The 17,950-nt window shown below is 41.0% G+C and overlaps 1 protein-coding gene across 5 annotated transcripts in view; it reads right to left on the reverse strand.

Annotated features, from left to right (window-relative positions):
• Window positions 1-17,950, reverse strand: part of gulp1a (GULP PTB domain containing engulfment adaptor 1a) — a 76,898-nt gene that overhangs the window by 15,119 nt on the left and 43,829 nt on the right. Inside the window, exons 1-2 of one of the 5 annotated variants that reach the window (XM_076264330.1) lie at window positions 11,569-11,982; window positions 2,576-2,655 (exon numbers count right to left, since the gene is read on the reverse strand). In XM_076264330.1, the coding sequence (XP_076120445.1) occupies window positions 2,576-2,603 (28 nt within the window). In that variant the 5' untranslated portion in view covers window positions 2,604-2,655; window positions 11,569-11,982. Of the gene's footprint in view, window positions 1-2,575; window positions 2,656-11,206; window positions 11,296-11,430; window positions 11,983-17,950 lie in introns of those variants that run through there. The other 4 variants (XM_076264328.1, XM_076264327.1, XM_076264329.1 and 1 more) reach the window with 4 other exon arrangements.

A 17,950-nucleotide genomic window follows, 5' to 3' on the forward strand; every position in this document is an offset into this window, starting at 1 on the left:
CTAATTTTCCACTTGGCTGATTTTATATGTTGAGCTCTGAATGATATACAGGAGACATTAAAGTGTTGCAGCGATGATACAAAAGATACACATCCAATACGCCAACGGAGCAAACAAATCTGTCCCATTATAACAAATGATTAAAGCTCTTATTAGCTTAACCTATCTGCACTGTCCTCACTGCCACTCAGTCCACACGCCACCACTGCCCCTCATTAAGAGCCGTGACCATGCATCAGGCCGACACCTGAACAAGTCCTCCAACGGCAGCAGTGAAACATGAATTCAATGCGGTGGCACAGCCAGAGACAGAGAGAGAGAGAGAGAGAGAGAGAGGGAGAGGGATAGAGAGAGACAGAGAGAGAGGGAGAGATAAAAAAGAGAGAGAGAGGGAGAGAGAGAAAAAATGGGAACGCTGGGGATACCAGAGCATCCAAATCACTGTGATTGCAAACTATTACTCAAGGGAGGGGGGGAGGGGATAGTAGTAATGGTGGTGGTAGTAGAGGGTGTTCTGGGAGGGGAGAGCTGGCACAGATTAAGACAGACATGAGAGGGCTCCGGTGAAGCATTAGAGAGAAAAATGATCGGTGCTCCTCGACACTCTGCCTCACCCACACAAGATTAGGCAGTCCTCAGAGTTGGGCCAGCCCAGCATATGATTAAATAAAACTGCCTTGCCATATTAGATCATCACTGAGTGGCACGGAGGATTATGACGGTCACATAAAACCTCCACAGTTACACTCCACAGCTACCGGGAGCTACAGTACAAGTAAGAGGACTCATTTCCATCTTTAACAAAGTACAGTTTATTTACACACCATGATGAAGAGTTTTTCCATCTTTTAAAACATCTTCTACTTGTGAGTAATTCTAAACCTCACTTTATCTGCAGAGTGCTACGGTAATTAGCGGATATAAAAGGTCAGATGGGTTTCTCCATATGTGGTCCAGGCTTTGATTTCGCTATGCTCTAATCACAAACAATGCTCCCATTTAGTGGTGGGTAATTGGATGCACATATTTGGGGAGCAATTGACGAGAAAGATTTTGGACCCAATTACTTCTTTGTCATCACATATACACACAGGCAGCGTTTGTGTGTCTGGTCCTTGTAGATAAGGAGATCAGCTACATCACTTGTAAACAAGTGCACATTGGACTTGTTGAGCCACAGGCACATTCAATAACCTGTTGTCAGCAAAAAGATCAACATGATCTCTGTGCAAACACCTATTATGTCTGATGAGTCTGACAGTATCACTCAGCATAGTGAGATTTCATCATCACACTACAAAGCTGATTCGCATCACAAATCACTGCTTACATAGAAATGGGGACAACTAAAGCTGACAGATCCATTTGAGACACCATCCACAGTTTTCCATGCTTAACGCATAAGCTTAGATCTCTGTGTCTCAACCAGTGAGTACTCACCATTGAACTGTGAGGCATCTTCTACTGCTTAGCAGTAAAAGTCGTGTCTGAGAATTCTGCCCCTGGTAATATGGGGACTGCAAAAACAAGATAACTAGGCATAGCAACTGCCTCAGCTAAACACTGTTCTTGTCTGACTGAGCAACGCTCATTATCAGCGACAAAAACAATGACCACTAATGAATGCCTGGCTCTGGAAGAAAAAGGAGGCGTGTTCCACCCCTTTGCTGAAATGTCAGTTGTGCACATGAAGGGCTTGCATGGACCTTTGTCCCTGGAGTGAAAGGGTTTAAAGCCTTCTTTATGCCAGATGGCTGGATGGCCCTTTGTAGTTTCCTCTGGCGTCCAACAACACTGGCCTGTGTGCACGTATTAACTCCTTTGAAAGAGCATATCGGGCCACATCGGTGCAAGGCGGGCGGTTGTAGCTGTGCCGAGCCGGCCCGAGTAGTGTCCTCTGAATACAGTATGGTTTTTATCTGCTAGAAGACATAACAGTCTATTAGTCTAAATGTCCCTGAGCACACTGATTCATGGAGGCAACAACGCGCGACTCAAAAAATGTATTCCCTTTGGCTTCATTAGTACGGAAATCTCAACAGAGAAAAATTACAACAGCCGAGATATCACTGATAAGATTACTCATCTGAAAAAAGGATAGCAACTCTGATCCTACAATAGAGGCACAAGTTTCTTAGCGCAGAAACACACCCCATTTGGTGGCATTGGGGAAGCGGCATTCTCCAAGAGGGAAGAAGGGGGGGGGGGGGCTATCACATCGAGAATCCATTAATTCACTTGGGAGTGAGTTGGAGAGACAGCCGGTGGTAAATATGTCAGGTGAGAAGAAGAGCAAATGAACCCCAGGAGCCTACTGTCCTGCTGGAGGCCATCGACGTGCGGCTGAGAGAGAGAGAGACAGTCAGCGCTGCGAGGGGGCAGAAGCCGCGTCTGAAACGCTTGTTAGAAGGCGGAATCTGGCACCTCCACCAAGACTGGAATCACATTATAGGAGAGAGAGAGCGAGAGCGAGAGAGAGAGAGAGAGAGAGAGAGAGAGAGAGAGAGAGAGAGAAGGAAAGAGTGGCAACTGAGACGAGGTCACAGACAGAGATGGCCATGCTGCTGCTACTCACCTCTTTTCCTGTTAAATGCTCGGTTCATGCTGGAGCAAGACCTGTTTGCGCTTTCCCTCCCAGAATGTTACCACTTCCACCTGGATACAGAGAGAGAGAGAGAGAGAGAGAGAGAGAGAAAGAAAGAAAGAAAGAAAGAAAGAAAGAAAGAAAGAAAGAAAGAAAAAAAGAGAGACAAAAAATATGTCAGAACATGTTAGCATTTCCAAACTTTCTCAGGGCTGAGGGAGAGAAGTGCTCTTCAAAGAAGTCATCTTCTGGGACAGTGAGCTAATCACTAGTGACATTGAAGTACTCTGATGGGTTGACTGACGAGTTCAGTCCAAAGAAATCATAAACCATCTATCAAATGAGATTTACGAAAAATACAGAGGTAGAAAATAGTTTCAACTGACAATGTGCATTCTTAAAAACCACAGAAACGTTTCCCCATGATAGGGTCAGATGGTCATGAGCTAAGGGCATTCTAGGATTTTCACCTGGACACAGCTTGCCACAGAGCATCTCCATCATGCTGCTACCGTCACGTCATTCAAATCATGTCACAATGGGGGACCATGACAACAACCGACACATCTATCATATACATGGCATGTCATGGCTGACCCACTATATTACTCTGTGTTGTTGTAGAGACCTCAAGGTATATACTGCAATTCAAGCAAGTGGCACAACATGATGCAGCCAAGGTACTAAATCTACTGTAGTTCACCTTGTGATGAGACAACAATACATGCATTTCATGAACCTTACATTTTAGCTGGAAATAGATGAGTTTTAGATGCACTTTCTTTTCCTAATAAATCTTACTAAATATGCTGGATGAACAAATAAAGCTGGTCAGCTATTTGGGGAGATGTTTGTTTTATAAAAGATAATAAACTTCAAATACCTTCATACCTGTGGGAAGCTTTCTATAATTTATTAAATTAAACTGGAGGTAGAGCTGGATTGAAGTGCTTTGAACACTGCATGCTAAGTAGGTGTGCATCACAATGTCAATGTCTGTGTCTGTCTGTTCAAAGTGGATGCTGTCTGATTTGAAAGTGGTTTTAGTTGTGGATTACATTTGGAATGTGAGAATTATTTGCACGCAACCACAAGTACCAACATAATTTGCTGTACAAGCTAGGACTACTCTCTTAAAAATCCCCAATTTAATATAAACTGTGATTTTTTATTTTTTTTTAAATCCCCAATTTATTACATTCACCACCATCACCAATGAAAACAGTGAGACACCGAAAAAAATGAGTCATTTTCTATTTTTCAAAACAAATTAACATGAGAGAGAGTTTTTCCAGAGTTAAAACACACTCAACCACCCCAGGCACCACAGGTAGCCTATGAATCATTACCAACTAGGGACCATTGAGAATTACACAAAGCTTATGTTCCACCATTCGGACAGGCACAGGCTGGTGCATACCTCTTTGCAATGGACACTTCTGGAATTTTACAGACCACATGAGATTCCTTCCTATCCTTCTGGAAAGAAAATCTGCATTTGTAAGATGTGCCAACCACACAAAAGAGAACTGACTTTCTATGAGCCTTTCTATGCAGAGTATGTGGCTTGGAAAGTGTGTCTGTGCAAAATGGAATGCAAGCAGAATCTGAATATGTGAGGATGGTGTTGTTGCTTTTTCTGAAGTTTTTGTCAAAATTGCTCAGCCTTACAAAAGGGAACTGTGCATGCTAAGTCACTTGCCAACTACTACAGTACCTCTACAGTGTTTAACATAGTTTTAAAAACTAGGTTTGTTCACTGAGAATGACTGATGCATTTTTATCGCATTCATCAAAAGATGCTCAACTGTATACACAGCATACAAAAAGATATCGGCTTATATAAACCAAAGAAACAAAATCATTCCCTTAGAATTATAAGGTTCGGTCTGACATTTTGGTCAAAATTGAGCTATTGACATATTCTCATACTGTGACAACTTAATAATGTGAGGTGAGGTGTTTCTTTTTTTGTATGCAATTTTGTAGGCTATATCTGAAGTGGATTGTTCCATTTATCAGTGTAACTCTATGGAATTCTAAAATCTTGAAGCTGAACTACTCAGAACGCAGATATAACCTTATAATTCCAAGGGGACGGAATGTTGATGATACCCAAAGTACCAACAGAGCTGGAAAGTAATGTTATCATGACACTGAGGTGTGTAAAACCTAGCTCATATCACCTACAAACAGTTAAAACCTATATTATATAATACTATAATCTATAAGGTCCTGAATGGTTCATATATAATATTTTACCATTTAATTTAATTTGGATAACTGGGGTTCTAATCAGGGTATTTGACACACTGTCAATTATAGAAATGATGACAAAGCTTCTTTTTTTTTGGAAATGCAATTTCAGAAGCTCATTTTCTGACATAATTCAAGCCATTGGGAGATGGGCTGCTGCTTGGGTACTGGTGGGTACAAATGGGTCTATCAATCATTTTACTTTTTTTTCCTTTAATAGAAAATTCAGCTGGTGCCAAAAAGACAGAGGTAGCTGTGGAGAACCAAAGGCCACAGAAACATCTGAGCTCATCGACACTGCCTTTGGCAATAACAACTTCACTCTTCATCACTGTCCAAATAGATATCGATCCTCGCTTCTAATGGCCATTTCTTAAATACAGTACATCTAACCCAGGGACAGTAGAGGGCTGGAGAGTGAGTTCACTTTTCTCTCATCTGACCCCACCACTCTAAGTAAACATCAAACCCTGGACTGGGGAAGAAACAAACAGTGTTTTGACAGATTAAATTTGCTTTAAAAAAAAAAAAAAAAACTCCCCCTGAAAAAAACGGAAACCCTCAAGGGCATTTGGCCACAATTTGATTGAAGCTTTAATTAAGAAATGATTTGATTCAATCCCTCAGTACAATCCTTCTATAATGCTCTGGGGCCAAGACGACAAAGCTACCCATTCATGCACTGCCTGAAACAACCCAAATAGACAGACTGTATTATTTCAGGTGAAACGCTTTTGTAACCCACAAAATAAAGATGTCTCCTAAATTAAAGCGATCGTTTAACAGGAAGTGAGGTTTAATTAAAAGTCAAGACAGGGTTTTCATGAGGCTACAATATGTCGCTTTTGTCTTTGTTATACCTGTGCACTGATTTAATACATACCGGTAGATAGAACTCGTTAAACTTGATTAATCAAAACTGCAATCGCTAAGGCTATGCTGGCTTGAAGTGCTTCCTGTCTACCAAGTCTCTCATTGATTGGGAGGAAGACATTGTGTAAAGTGCTACAGAATTAGAGGAGCAGATAGGAGCATTCTAGAGTCTTTTTTTATCAGAGCTGAATGTGCCTCTAATTTCAGCTCTTCAGAGGAAGAGCATAGCTCGACAATGTTAGCAATACTGTTCATCATACCTTTTTTTTTATCATTCTTTTGTTGCTTTTGTGACTGCTGCCAGAAAATGATGCTTGCATTTCCCACTGAGCACAGATGAGTATTGCATGTAATTATCCTCTGTAAAGTGAATCACTTTGGATGAAAACAAATTACATGACAACATTAGCGTTATACGAGAACCCCAGAATCACTGACTGTTGTTGCCTTTGGATTTGTAACAAGAATCATTATCAATTCAAATAACATCTATAAAGAAAATGAGGTCATGACTATTTTGGCAACCCAGAAAATATATTGTCTCATTCCTTCACATTCCTCCGATATTCAACTAAGCCACTTTGAAGTCTCTACGCACACAATGGGACTCTACATTTTCCAGAGACTAACATAACTCGAAAGCTGCTCTAATGTTATGTTGTAGGAGAGGTCTGCCAAAAATTCTCGTGACACACTAGCTTTACTACCATGTGGTGAAGCACCATCCATGATTTAAAGGAACCGTATGTAAGATTGTGGCCAAAAACTGGTACTGGAATCACTTTCAAAATACTGTAGAACGGTGTAACCCCTCCCCCTCCCCCCTGACTGGCAGAGCTGGCAACCCGGATGCCGAAACACTACTGACTTTTTGATTAGTAGATAGGTGGAGGGTGGCGCATCAGGCCAAAACACAACATGACAACATCAACATCAGTTGAGGGCTGCAACTTCACTTTTTAAATGACAATATCCTGGCCGGACTACTGTTGTCAGTGATATAAGTATTTGAAATGAGCATGATTTCTTAATGTCTAGTGACATATCAGGGCCATTTTATGCTTCATTGAAATACATTTCTTACATACGGTTCCTTTAAGGAATCATTTTCAAAAGGGTGTGGTGCAGAATAGCATGCTACTATACAAACACGTAATGGTATTTCACAAGAGCCCCATGAGAAAACTTCACATTTGGAGAAATGGGAAAGTAAGTTATAACATGTTATAGCACGCACAACAAAGGCCACAAATAAATATTAGATGGCAGGAATAACACCAGAATTTTACTGTAATGGGCAGTACTTAATTGGAGAATTTCTCCTTGTAATCTAAGCCACTGTACCAGTCCTTCAGTAGGTGCATGGAATCATATCAAACATTGTTAAGTAGTGTTTGGCATTCTAGGTAGTGTTCTCCTGTCAGTACTGCTGTGTTTTGCTGTACTTTTGTATTGAGGAAATACAAAATAATATATCTGTTTCTATAGAAATATTCTTTCTGATCATTCCACTCAGAGACAGAAGGTCAAACAGAACAAACAACTCTGTGGAGACTTCAAAGATATTTCCAGGGTCTGGCAAATAACTTATAGTTCCACGTAGTAGAAAACATTGCAAACAAGCACTCGTGCATGTGTTTCCTATTTACAGCCAATTGGACTGTCACAAAGAGCAATGCACTGGCAAATGTAAACAGGCAGAAGGCATCTACACCTGTGTCACAGCAGAGCAGTGATTCATGGGAGAGAATCATGTTTTTGTGCGAGCACTCGGCAGGGAGGCAAAGACAAGGCTACGGTAGCTACAATCACACAGTTCCAAATGCCACAATGCAGACAGTCTCAACACCATCAATTAAAAAATCTTCAAAACTTTGCTGCTGTCCAGGGGAAGACGGAAAATACAAATGCCAAGGCTACTTCTTAGACTGACAAAATGACAAACCTCATTGATCATGAGTTACTTCAAGGACACAGAGTGTCTGTGAATTAGATAAGGTTTGCCTTCAGTAGTATCACATCCAGGAAGGACAGATTACCATCAGTTTATCGGATGCTGTGAGTGCCAAAACACCTCTTGTGAGCTTGATGGGGTTACTTTGGCATGGCTCTAAATATAACTCACATTTAGCAAGTTATACCTTAATTCACAATTCTTGGAAGTGGCTCAAAGTAATTGACACCATTAAGTTAGTTTTCAGTGAAATGTATTTATCAAATATAAAACTAATGATCAAAAGATGCCTGGTAGGGAGGCTTCTTAGTGTAGTCATTTGTTTTCCCAAGTTGATGTTTGGCTACAAACAGCACAGCATGTTTTTGTCAGTACATTTCAATATTGCTTTGATGGGTTTCATCTACCATCTACATAAGCATACCGTTCACATACAGTATTTAAATCATACCTCACCCACCTACCATTTCAAATTCAGCAGGCCACAGGCTGTCTAGTTTCTAAGGACACCAAACACCTCACTGTGCTTTCTTCTTTCCCTTTTGTCTCTCTAACATGTTTTGGCCCCAACGAGGAGCTGACCTCACATCAGTGCTGTGTTCAAACACCATACTTCATCTGACTTATTCGTTCCACACTTTCTGGACAACGGTTAGCAGCTGACATCAATCTAAACCTCAGTACAGTGTTTCACAATATGCCTTCTTGGGAGAAATGAAGTTATTTTTATCTGTGTTTTTGTTTCTGTGAAACTGAAGATACTTTGGTTAGTATAATTGAATTACATAGAAGAAAATTGGTAACACTGTTGGTGACAGCTCTTGTGGGCAATACTGTTCTACCACATGGGTAGGGCCTTTATATCATGTATTTCTGACACACTTTACCATAATCTAGTGCTCCATGGGTATTCTGCAAGGCTATATTAAGTACACAGGTGTCAGACCTTTCATGCCCACCTCACACCAGAACTCCCAACAAATTATCCCAACAAGAACCATCCTGAACATGTAAAGTGGTTCTTGAAGGTTGCTTAAAAAATAATTCCAGTCAATTTTCACATAGATTTTCTCAAGGTCACTGAGCACTGTTAGTACGAAGTGGAAAAAAACGGAAATAAAAAAAGTGCTACCTAGCTCGAGTTGCTGCTGCTAACAGCTAGAGCAGGCAGGCAGTAGTGCTACACTCCTGGGTCATTTACAGTAAATCATGCCACCTGAGTGTAGCACTGTCATTTTTCGTACCGACAGTACTCGGTGACCTCGAGAAACAGATATCTAGCCTATGTGACAAATGCCTGGCTTTTCCTTTAAGGTAAAGGTGAGCAACAATCTGCCACTTTCCAAAGTAAACTACATTTGGCATGATCTATAAATTCAGTTTCATAGTACATGCTCACACGAAGCATACTTCATACTTGTCATTCACACTAATGTTCCAGGCTATGCACAATCATACACATCATCAATCACATCACCAAAACACACCAGCTAGCATGCTAGCTTTTATCAGTGCCAACTGTACTCTTATTGGTGTAGGATTTTGTGTATTAGGGAGCTGGCTCACTAGTTTTAGACAAAGTCTGTTTAGGCCCTTGGATTATTTATTGATATCAACTGAACTGGGAGGCAGTGGCTCTTTCACAAGCTAGGCTATATTTTCAGTCATGACTGATGCAATAATGGGATAATAAATCTCTTTCTCTTCCCGCTATTCAGAGCAGCCTTTAAGAAAATTGTCATCCTACTACTCACTTGTTGCCTCAACCTAACAAAATAATAAAAATATTTTTTCGCGGAAGCCTGGACATAAGCTGATTGTATCATCTGGCTGCACAGCTACATTAATTACTCTGTTAAAGTTAAGCGACTTTGTGTTACTCTTACTAAAACAGAGGTGATATTGACAAGGTTTAGAAGTTGCGAAAACCAGCTGGTTATACGTTTTTTTGACAAAAAAGCTGTTGGACCCGTGACGTCTGACTTAACAACCGGATGGATGTACTGCTCAACGGGAAATTCGAACACAAAGCGGACAAAGATGGTGCCCTCCCCCTCTTTTGCTCGCAGAACAAGGTGAATACAATCCAAAAGAGATATACAAGACGCATACGATATTGAAAGGTTTGTCATTCATGTTGTTGAATGGAGTGACAGAGTTATTGATATTTGTTAAGGAGAAGTTACTAAGTACACTGATGTCATGTTCCCTTTATCACCAAGTTGCTGTTTATTTGCTTTAGCTCCTCCACCAGACAAATTTAAATATTTTTTGCGATGTAGAAATAATGGAACATTCTATGCCATGTGTCAGTGGCAGCTTGGTTTGAGGTCTACAAGCTGTAACACATTACCAATTTGGCATATCAATTGTTTTTGTGATCAAAAAAACATGATGTCTGTTACAAAAATGGCTTTTTGCATAGTGTTACTCTAATTCAAAATACAGCTTAATGGCCGAAAAGTTAAACTGAAGCAATGCAGACCAAGAAAAAACAGTATACATTTAAACCTAAAAAAAAAATGACCTCCACTCCTGGTGATGGTGCGACATGCTCTGATTGACAGCAGCTGTGTTTGCCTTGTCTTTACAGGTTATTCTCAGCTGAGTCAACCTCACCGGGAAGAGCCATAACCCAGCTTTTTACACAGAGCTCAGCACTGCCCACTGGTACACACACAGACATACCGGTACACAAACATGCCCCATAATATACTTCTGTCATGAGAGCACGGCTAACACAACAAGCTATAATCACAGATTCATGTGTGAGTCAGGCATCTTCCTTTGCGAGAGTAGGAGGCAATGGATTGCACCGCTGGGAACATGGAAATGCTGTTTACTAGTGTGCTTCTCACATGATCAGATGCACCATTCCTGGTACTTACAACAGAGTGTAAACACTACAAGGTCCGACACACACACACACTGAGAAGACTTGGAAAACAAGACTTTTTTATGCCCAGAACAGACCTCCTAATACACTCCTAACTACAGTACGGTTATCAAGTACCATCAGATTCAAAGCCATAATTTGTGTCTCATTATGATGAATAGAAAACTAACCTGCTAACATAACACTATGAAAGAAAACGGCTAAAGCAAATGCTACAGGCATTTAATGAGATTCATGCAGTCAAGACTCAGGGTAAAATTCCCAGGCACCTTATAATTTAAATTCCTTGCACTATATGTGAAATTCCTGTGAAAAGCAAAACTGCTTGAAAAAAAGCTGACCTACTTTGACCCCGTGAAGTTTTCCCTCTTGGAGGAAAATAGTGTCTCTGAGTGGAAGTTAGAAAACTAAGGCACAACAAGAAAATATCCCCAGATTTAAATAGATAACATTTTAACAACATAAAAATGGGAAGGCAAAGCTGAAGATTTTAAAAAGCCCTTTAGAGATCCACTGATCAGTGCCATATGTTTAACAATACTGGCAGCATGAAACACCGTCCAAAAACACGTTCCACAATCCTAACAAAAAGCCACAGAAAAAGACAACAATGACAGTGCTTTGTTCCTATGGTCAGACTCACCATCACCCTGGAATGTTGCTTGCTAAGTGTTCACATTCAACCTCACAACCACGAATCTATTAATTTACAGCACAGCATTCCAAGCCAGGATCAGCTGTGCCTTAAAGCTAGGCTCCGTCATATTCTAACTGATGTCTCTCTCTCTACCCCATCTCTCTCATTCTCTCTCTATCTCTCTCTCTCTCTGCTACTCTCACAGACCCAGAGACATAAAACACTCTTACCAACTGCAAGGGCAGTTTCACCGAGTCACAAGCTGATGCCCAATGCCAAACCGAGCTATGAGGGGAAAAACCGGACGAAGAGCAGCAAGAGGAGAGCAGAGAGTGGTTTTCATAGAAACGTGCGGAGGGGAGACTAACCCCAAGCCGGAGCGGAGGACCTTTGCTTTGCTCGTCGCTCGATGGAAGCCAGAGAAGAATAGTAGAGGAGGAAGTTCCAACAGTGCCTAATGGTTTTCAGCTGTGGGCCAGATGGAGAGGCATGGAGTGCTGTGGTGGAGAGGGCTGATGACTTTGCAAACTCGGGAGGATGTTTGTGCAGTGACACAGTTCTCACATTTTCAAAAAGCCAGAGATGTTTACCCTGAACAGGTTTGAAGTGTTAAAACTGCACAGCCAGCTTTTCTGTTAGTTTATGTGTGTGTGTGTGTACTGTGTGTTGCAAATTATAAGAATAATGATGATAAAAGATGTATGCCCTTTTCACAAGGTTTGCAAACAAATGTTTAACTCATGATGGAATTCAAATGAGGCTTAAACCACTTCAAACCCCTGTCAGTTAAAAACAGCAGCATGTGGTGAGCTTGAGACTTGAGAGCAACAACAACAATGATGGTTGTGAGGTAAAAATATCAGTCACTCAGACCGGAGCATTTCTAAGAATTGTAACAAGGAAATACAGAGGGGTACGTTTTCACAGAAGCTAAGCAGTTTCCATTGCAGCTGCAAAACTACTTGAATTTAAGGCAGTGGATTCTGGCAGCAAACTGTGTTATGCCTTAGTGAAATCTGACACCTATGGTTTTTTCAGCACTTCACAATGAACTGCTACAGATGGCTTTACAAGACAGGGGCCATACAAATAAGAAATGGGGGGAAAAACATCAGAAAAGGGAAAAGTACAGCTTCTGTTTACAAACAAAGTGAAGCCTCCCCTAGCTGTACTACCTCCCTACTTCTAGTCAGCAAGGCCAGTTTTATAATGGGTGGGGCCATATTAGTTTTGGCTTTGGAGAGAGAGTTTGATTTCATGAGATTCTACTCTTAGCTTTTTTTGTAAACTTGTTTTGCTTTCCATCATGTCGTGTTTCAGTCTTGTGTACACAGCTGTGGGGTGGGGACAAAAAAAGGTGTTTAAAGACTTGCCAAGATGTTTTCCATTTGTAAAGGTAAGGCTCTGCAATGTGGCAGTGACCATCAAGGAGAAAGAATAAAATCAGCAAGAGAGCCTACATCTGGAGATTATTCCTCTGGTATGTGCTAAATATGACTTTTGGAGAAACACCTCGTGTCTAGAGACAGTTTCCGATGTTTTAATCAAAAAATCAAAGCTCAGTAACAACATTGCAAAATACTTTCCATTTGACCCCCCCCCCCTTACTTAAGCCGCAATTCTCTCCGTATTCCCCACATTAAATCTCACTGGAGTCCTTTATAATATCTATTCAGTGCAATCTCACTGGAGTCCTTTATAATATCTATTCAGTGCAAACATAAACAAACATTAAATCTCACTGGAGTACTTTATAATATCTATTCAGTGCAAACATAAACAAACCAGAGAAGTCCACCACTTCGTTGTTTGGGATGCCACTAGCACTTCATTAATTCATCAGCGATAATACATTTAATTAAATTATTATTTACATGTGAGTCTACAATCTTCACGGCTGTTTCTAGAGAAACACAACAGCAGTCAACAAGAATGGGGAAAATTAAAGCCCACGGCATTTCAGTAGGTCAAGCCCTGACATTTCCAGTTTGCTCAACAAGCCAAACTCTCCAATTAAAGCCAATGGAGGATATTTTGTTGTCAAATAAAAGGTGAAATCATTCTAATAATTTGAGAGCCACAATTCACTCAATAACAGTACAAAATAAGGCTTGACAGCTTAAAAGGCTATAGTGCTGGCATTTGTGTAGCGTGAGATTGGGCTGTGGTAAGATGTGTCAGCACGTAAAGAAGAGAATAAATAATTCCCACTTAATTAATTCAGGCTACTTTAGATGTATGACTCATTTGAAATTCAATAAATGAGTTCAGTTGATAAAACCTGTCACACTAGTACATATCTAGTTTAGTCATTCTTGGCCAAGGATCCACACTGCTGATACATTAGTTCACCAAAAAAGGCACAATGATGTTGGCACAATGGATTTGTGCAATTGAGCTAAAAATAAAAATGGGTTTGTTTATCTTACTAATAAGGTTGGTGGAACAACAGACAATCCATACAGACAACTGCCCACCTGTCTGAGGGTGCATTCACATTGGGTCTGTTTAACACGACCGTACTGAGTGTGATTACTCCCCCTAGCCCTGACCCAGCTGCTCTCTGGTCACATTACGGGCTCTATTTTGCACTCTAGCGCAATTGACTTTGTATACTCGCGCTTTTGTCTTTCCTATTTTGCAGTCAGCGCATATTGGAATTTTCCCTCCACAGGTACATGTGCGCCCACGGGGGCGTTTCAGCGAAAAGAGGGGCAAACGGTCCCGGTTGATATTTTGCAGTTTCAGAAAACAATTCCGCCACAGACCAGGAACCTCCTGGTCTAAAGTCAGTGGCGCAAATTCAGATGCTATTTTAAGGGCGCATGCATGGCCACATGCAGGAATGAATGCTATGCACACCGATCTACAGACACCCTGTGCACAGATGGAAACATTCAAAGCCTTGATAATATTTGTCCGTTTCCCGGGTTTGTTCGTGCATTGGTCAACTAAACATTTAGTAGCCTATATAGTACATCTACATGCAATATCTTTACAACAACAACGCCTAATTATGACCTATTAATTTGGACAACTTTATACAGCCCTATAAAGGCTAAAGTTACCTTTAGTTTTGTTCCAATTTACTGTTGTGTATGGCTTTAAACATCATGTGCGCTTTAACATCAGCCTATAAGCATTATTCCAGCTGCGCTAAGGTTTTGACAAGCACCACAATTTTGCCTACCTTGTGGTAGCCCATCTGAAATAACTCCAAGCTTTGCTATGTTCCCTCCATCCTTTCGTTGTTTATCAAAAAACGTTTTATATCCATGATGGCCTTGAAGTCTTGAGTTTGTGAATTCGCTTAAATAAGCTTATTATGTGCTGTTAACCAGCAACCACAGACAGTAAAAGAAAGCAGCAAGTAGCCTTGGCTACAATTTCTGTAGTTGCTGCATCCATTCATTGTTATTCTCTCTCCTGCTCAAACAAAAGTTGTACGTGCATTAAGTTGATGATAACGTGTTTACAAACTCTACTTTACATACAATATTGTAAATAGCCTATTGTCATGCAGTTAATGGGATACTGTGCAGAGTTGATAAGTTAGGTCAACTTGGAAACTGTTTCTGTTGCCTGATGGTAAGGTACAGCCGTAGCTTTACACCTGCAGGAGCACTTGCTTGGGCGCCTGTATTGCGCAAGGCACTTTGCTCCTCTCATCTATACGACGCAGTTCCCATTTCTCCAAACCATACATAATTACAAGGACAAATATTGCTACACGAGGGAAATCAGTGTGGTGTCCGATGTGAAAAAATAGGTATAAATCTAGCGTACACATTTCCACGAATCACGGATGTGTTGATGACATAAATTAGGAAATATTAGAGGACTTAATGAGACGTGATGTTGAACTGCATGCCAATGCCATTTAACCCAAATGCACCAGCAGCAGCACGGGAGAGGAGAGCTTATCTGACAGATCTGCATTGTCTATACTCTATAGTGAGGTAGATTACATTGCAAAAATATCACCATGCATTCATAACCTTGTGATTCAGTGAGAGTGATCCCAAAACATCGGAAAGTGACATTTCTGTATTACATTTTGTCAAGAGGAAAAATCAATAGCAAACTGTTCCCAACTGACTATAGCGCTGTGAACCATTCCTGGCTGCGCCTGGCAATTCCGCCATCATAATAGCAATCCGCTATGGAACAAGCGTGCCTGTTGTTAAAGGGAATGTGAGATGACGCTCTGATTGGTTTATTGCACATTACGCCCAAACCACACCCATGATTAATGTAGCTACTTCAGACCACCCCATTTTAGATTTGCGTCGGGCGCAACAGTCATTAACCCGCCGGTAAAATAGAAACAGCGCCCAAGATCCACACACAAAGCGATTTGCGCGAAGTCAATTGCGCTAAAGTGCACGATAGAGCCCTACATTTTTGTTTGCGGACCTGGGTCCGTTTATGTCATAAACACTAGCTTCTTTTTACCAATATCGCTTGACAACATTGCAAAAACGGCAGTTAATTTCCTGGTTTTGGAACAACTGCACCGGAGTTCTAACGAACCGTACCCCAAACCCCCGTTTTCTAGCGGACCTGGGTTCGGTAGACTGCGTTCACATTAGCAAAAATCATCGAACCATCGGTCCAAACGAACTCGTGTCCGGACCAAACGGTCTAGTGTGAATGCACCCTGCATCCTGTATGTTCCCTGCATCTCATGTGGTAAAGCATGACCCAGACAGGTGGGCACTGGAGCCAGTGGATGTAGCTCAGTCCCCAACATACTGCAGTCCCACAGGTTACTCAGCAGCAACTGCCAGTGCAGATGATCATGAATTATATGAATTATTATATTCAATTGAATTAGGACATGATTAACACTAACCATGTGACTTAACACAATGTACAGTATATAGGCGTAACAGAAAAAAATATTTCTTTAGTATGCAATGTAATGCCATGGCCGAGCAACAGTATAGCTGCTTCCTTCATGGTGGTATAGGCCTAATTAGTCATATTAAAGGAATATATGTTCTTACCTTAACTTTCACGAGTTGAGTCATACCTCTCCCGTGTTGGTACGTGCACTCAAACGCTCTGGTGCGCGGCGCGAATGTGTTAGCATGTTGCTATGCTAGCGGGCTCAGACGTAGCCATAGAGGGAGGAAGATAACAGTAATCAAAAACATCCACGTTTTCCCTACTTAAATACAGTTGCACGAGTAGTTGATAAAAATGCGTAAGGTCAGCCATGCTTTCCGCCGTTTGCAGCAAAGCGGAGTTCTATGAAACATGAAATCACTATAATACTGCTTGTTATCACAACCCTTCACAATGCATGTTATAACCATGATTGTTCACAATCTACTTTACCACTACCTGCTACATTGCTAAGTCAGCTCAAACTAACGCCAGCAGGGCAGGTTGTCTCTATTTACGGAAATGACTGTGTGTGTGCCACAGAGGGGGAGGGGGTGGGGGAGGCTGAGGGGTCGGCTGAACTCTGTGGTGGATAGGATCTACAATTAGGTGTTAATTAATATTACTACGCTAGGTCGAAGTACTCCCAAGTGCTATTGCGCCACACATTGTAGTTCTCCTGTTTATTCACTTGGAAAATCGCCACGTTTCATGTTGTGTGACCTTACACATTTTTATCAACTACTCGTGCAACTGTATTTAAGTAGGGAAAACGTGGATGTTTTTGATTACTGCTATCTATCACACTGACTATGGCATTTAATGAACCATATTTAATGGAAATATGTTACCAATGTTACCAATCAATTTGAACATTTATCTCGTAAAATGCTATTTCCAACCTGGACAAGTAAAATAAAAGATAAAAACACTCATTAGAACTAACAACTGCTTTAATGACCTGCTTTAACTTAATGAACATACATACAAGCTTAAAGCTGCAACACAAAACCATTCAACTGGGCAATGTAGCCTATGCCTAATTGGTTTTCTATACAAGATCAGATGGTAATGAGAGATCTAGTGTAAGGGGCTTCTCTTCTGTACAATCATATCAGCTAATGGGAAATTATCTGTCCTACTGCTCACATCACTGGCATCAGCATTGGTGGTCTATGGCTTCCTCCTTATGAAGGCTTCAGTAAGAACCTATTCAACATTCAACACCAGCATTGGGTAGTGTTGATAATCATTACAGGAATGTGAATCCTATGTGACACCACACTTTAACCGAATTATTTTTTGCAACAGCCAACCCTTTCAGTCCACTGATTATGCCAAGGTATCAGTGATCTATTTGAATATGCCAGACATTTTCATCGGACATTTCCATTCTCAAAATAGAATCTCCGTGTTGTAAATTTCAAACGCACACACACAGCACAGTAAGGATGCCAAGAGGCTTTGATTTTGTTCTTTGCTAACCACCCACCTAAAGCAAAAAAAAAAAGCTTGCCTTTCCTGAAAAATCGCAAGAGCATCACTCTGACAAAGCCTCAGCTGTTTTCACTTAGGAGCTGAGCATGTGCTTTCGACCATTAGTGGCTACAGGACAGGAAATGGGGAGTTAGGTCTCCACACACACAGTGTAGATGACAGGAGGTGGAGAGTGAATTTGTCACACAGGACTACACTACCTGGCTGACTAGCCTCTCTGTACGCTCCATGTTCACTTTAGCAGCAATTACACTGGCAGGATATATGGGCTTTTGATGGTTTTCGCAACTTGTAAACTTTGTCACCATCACCTCCGTTTTAGTGATTTTTAGTCAAATCGCTGAACTTTAACAGAGTAGGCTA

The sequence above is a fragment of the Alosa pseudoharengus genome, unplaced genomic scaffold (assembly GCF_046254945.1).
Source record: "Alosa pseudoharengus isolate Yale_2024_CS ecotype anadromous, Long Island Sound unplaced genomic scaffold, YU_APseudo_1.1 YU_APseudo_1.1_scf_3, whole genome shotgun sequence".
Classification (NCBI taxonomy): Eukaryota; Metazoa; Chordata; class Actinopteri; order Clupeiformes; family Clupeidae; genus Alosa; species Alosa pseudoharengus.